General features: G+C 35.2%; 1 protein-coding gene across 1 annotated transcript; it reads right to left on the bottom strand.

The window, feature by feature from the left end:
- Positions 1–294: 294 nt before the first annotated feature.
- On the bottom strand, positions 295–1,125 carry LOC109212484. Its single transcript, XM_019376133.1, has 2 exons — positions 577–1,125; positions 295–468 (listed from the first exon to the last, which is right to left on the bottom strand). The coding sequence occupies exons 1-2, from the start codon at positions 1,123–1,125 to the stop codon at positions 295–297; spliced, it is 723 nt and encodes a 240-aa protein (XP_019231678.1).
- Positions 1,126–1,902: the final 777 nt, after the last annotated feature.

Genomic DNA, 1,902 nt, shown 5'->3' with positions numbered 1-1,902 from the left:
AGTGAAAGCACACACTCCTGTTTGAGTTATTTGTCCTGGAACTTGTGCCACTTGTGAAGGTGTATAATGCATCCTGCTTGCTTTATTGTTTCCTTAGTTATCCAGTTGTGTCATTTGTTCATTTGCTTCTTGTGAGAGCACATCGTAAGCTGCAGAGGATCCACCAGATCCCCCTTTCCTTTTGAACCTAGATTCTTGAGGCTATGCTTTAAGCTTATAACAATTTTCTTTGGTATGATTCCTCATTTTGCAATGGTCACAGTACAGATTACTGGTTTTTCTTAACCTCTGATTTTAATATTCAATTTTGGAATACATAGCAATAGGATCAAGATTGGGCATAGTAACCAACAAACCAACTGAGTTGGAAGCTGCCCCCATAGCCTTTTGAGCTTCATCACTTACTACCATAGCATATGCTTGATTCACTGATGGCAATGGTATCATCAGAAGAATTTGACTTCTAGCCTGTAGGTAGTTATCATTTAATCCCATTAAAAATTAATACAATTTCTGTCGTTGGAGATAAAGAACAAACTCTCTTGATTTATCACATTTGCATCCAGGTAGTGGCACTAATGCTTCTAGTTCAACCCATAGCTCTTTAAGCTTAGTAAAATATGTTGCTACAGAAGCTGTTCCTTGGGTTAGCCTAACAATTACTTGATGTAAACTGAAGGATCTAGACCCATCCACCTTATTGAATCTTTCTTTAAGATCTTCCCACACATCTTGAGCACTACCAGCATAAACTATTCCCCCCAACAGATTGCTAGAAACAGTATTAATAATCCAAGATTGAACTATGGCATTACACCTTTCCCACTGGTACCATAATTCTTCCCTAAAGTTCTCTTTCTTCCAAGAACCATCAACAAATCCCAGCTTGTTTCTTCCTAGTAAAGCTATTCTCATGTATTTGCTCCATAGGGAATAATTTTCTGCTCCAGTTAACTGTAAAGAGATGAGTGAAATGCCACTTACATCTGTTGAATGCAGATACAAGGGGTAGTTATGATCCATCACTGGTGTGCTTCCTGGTGCAGGTTGTGTTGTACTCGCATCAACTTGAATCACAGGTACTCCAGTTCCATTTTCCAGATTCTCTGCATCATTGATTGCCATGCTTCAATGATTGAATTGTTTGTTCAGATACTCAACTTGATATAGAATCTGCTTCTGCCTTCTTTACAGTTTCAGCAGATTTTTCAAGAACTGTAGATTTTCAGAACTTTGCGGAAGTAATTAAACTCTTATGCTCTGATACCATGTAGCAATTCAGATGTAGAGCAAACTATATAGAATGAATGAAGATCAAGAACATATTAGACAGAAGAAGAAGAAGAAGAAGAAGAAGAAGAAGAAGAAGAAGAAGAAGAAGAAGAAGAAGAAGAAACGAAGAGGAAGAAGAGGAAGAGAGAACAGAGAGATGTAATCAATTAGGCTAGAATTCTTATCTCTTTCTTATTGTGTATCTGTATTGTAATACATGAATATATATAGAGTGCATATCCAATGATATTGCAGTTCTAGATTACAGTTATAAAATGAATCTATCTTAACTAACACTTTAACAGATTTTACTAACTTAACGAACTCTAACAACCTTTAACTAACTTAACTAACTTCTTGAAGTTTATGAACTGAGTTAGATTTTAGCTATTCTCTACTTCTTATTTCTTCCATCATACTCAATAATATATTTATCTTATTTATTTTATACTATCCGATTTTATTTTGCCAGATAATCAATTTCAAGAATTTTACTTTTAATCATGGAGATTCTTCTCTTTCAAGAAAGTACATTTCTTGGAGAAAACACAAGAAGTAAGGCAACTTTAGTAAAACTTTCACAAAGAGACTGCTATTCACTATATTACTAGAACCAGGAACACAAGAAGA

Source organism: Nicotiana attenuata, unplaced genomic scaffold (assembly GCF_001879085.1).
Source record: "Nicotiana attenuata strain UT unplaced genomic scaffold, NIATTr2, whole genome shotgun sequence".
In the NCBI taxonomy this organism is placed as follows: Eukaryota; Viridiplantae; Streptophyta; class Magnoliopsida; order Solanales; family Solanaceae; genus Nicotiana; species Nicotiana attenuata.
This window is presented reverse-complemented; position numbering and strand designations above follow the sequence as displayed.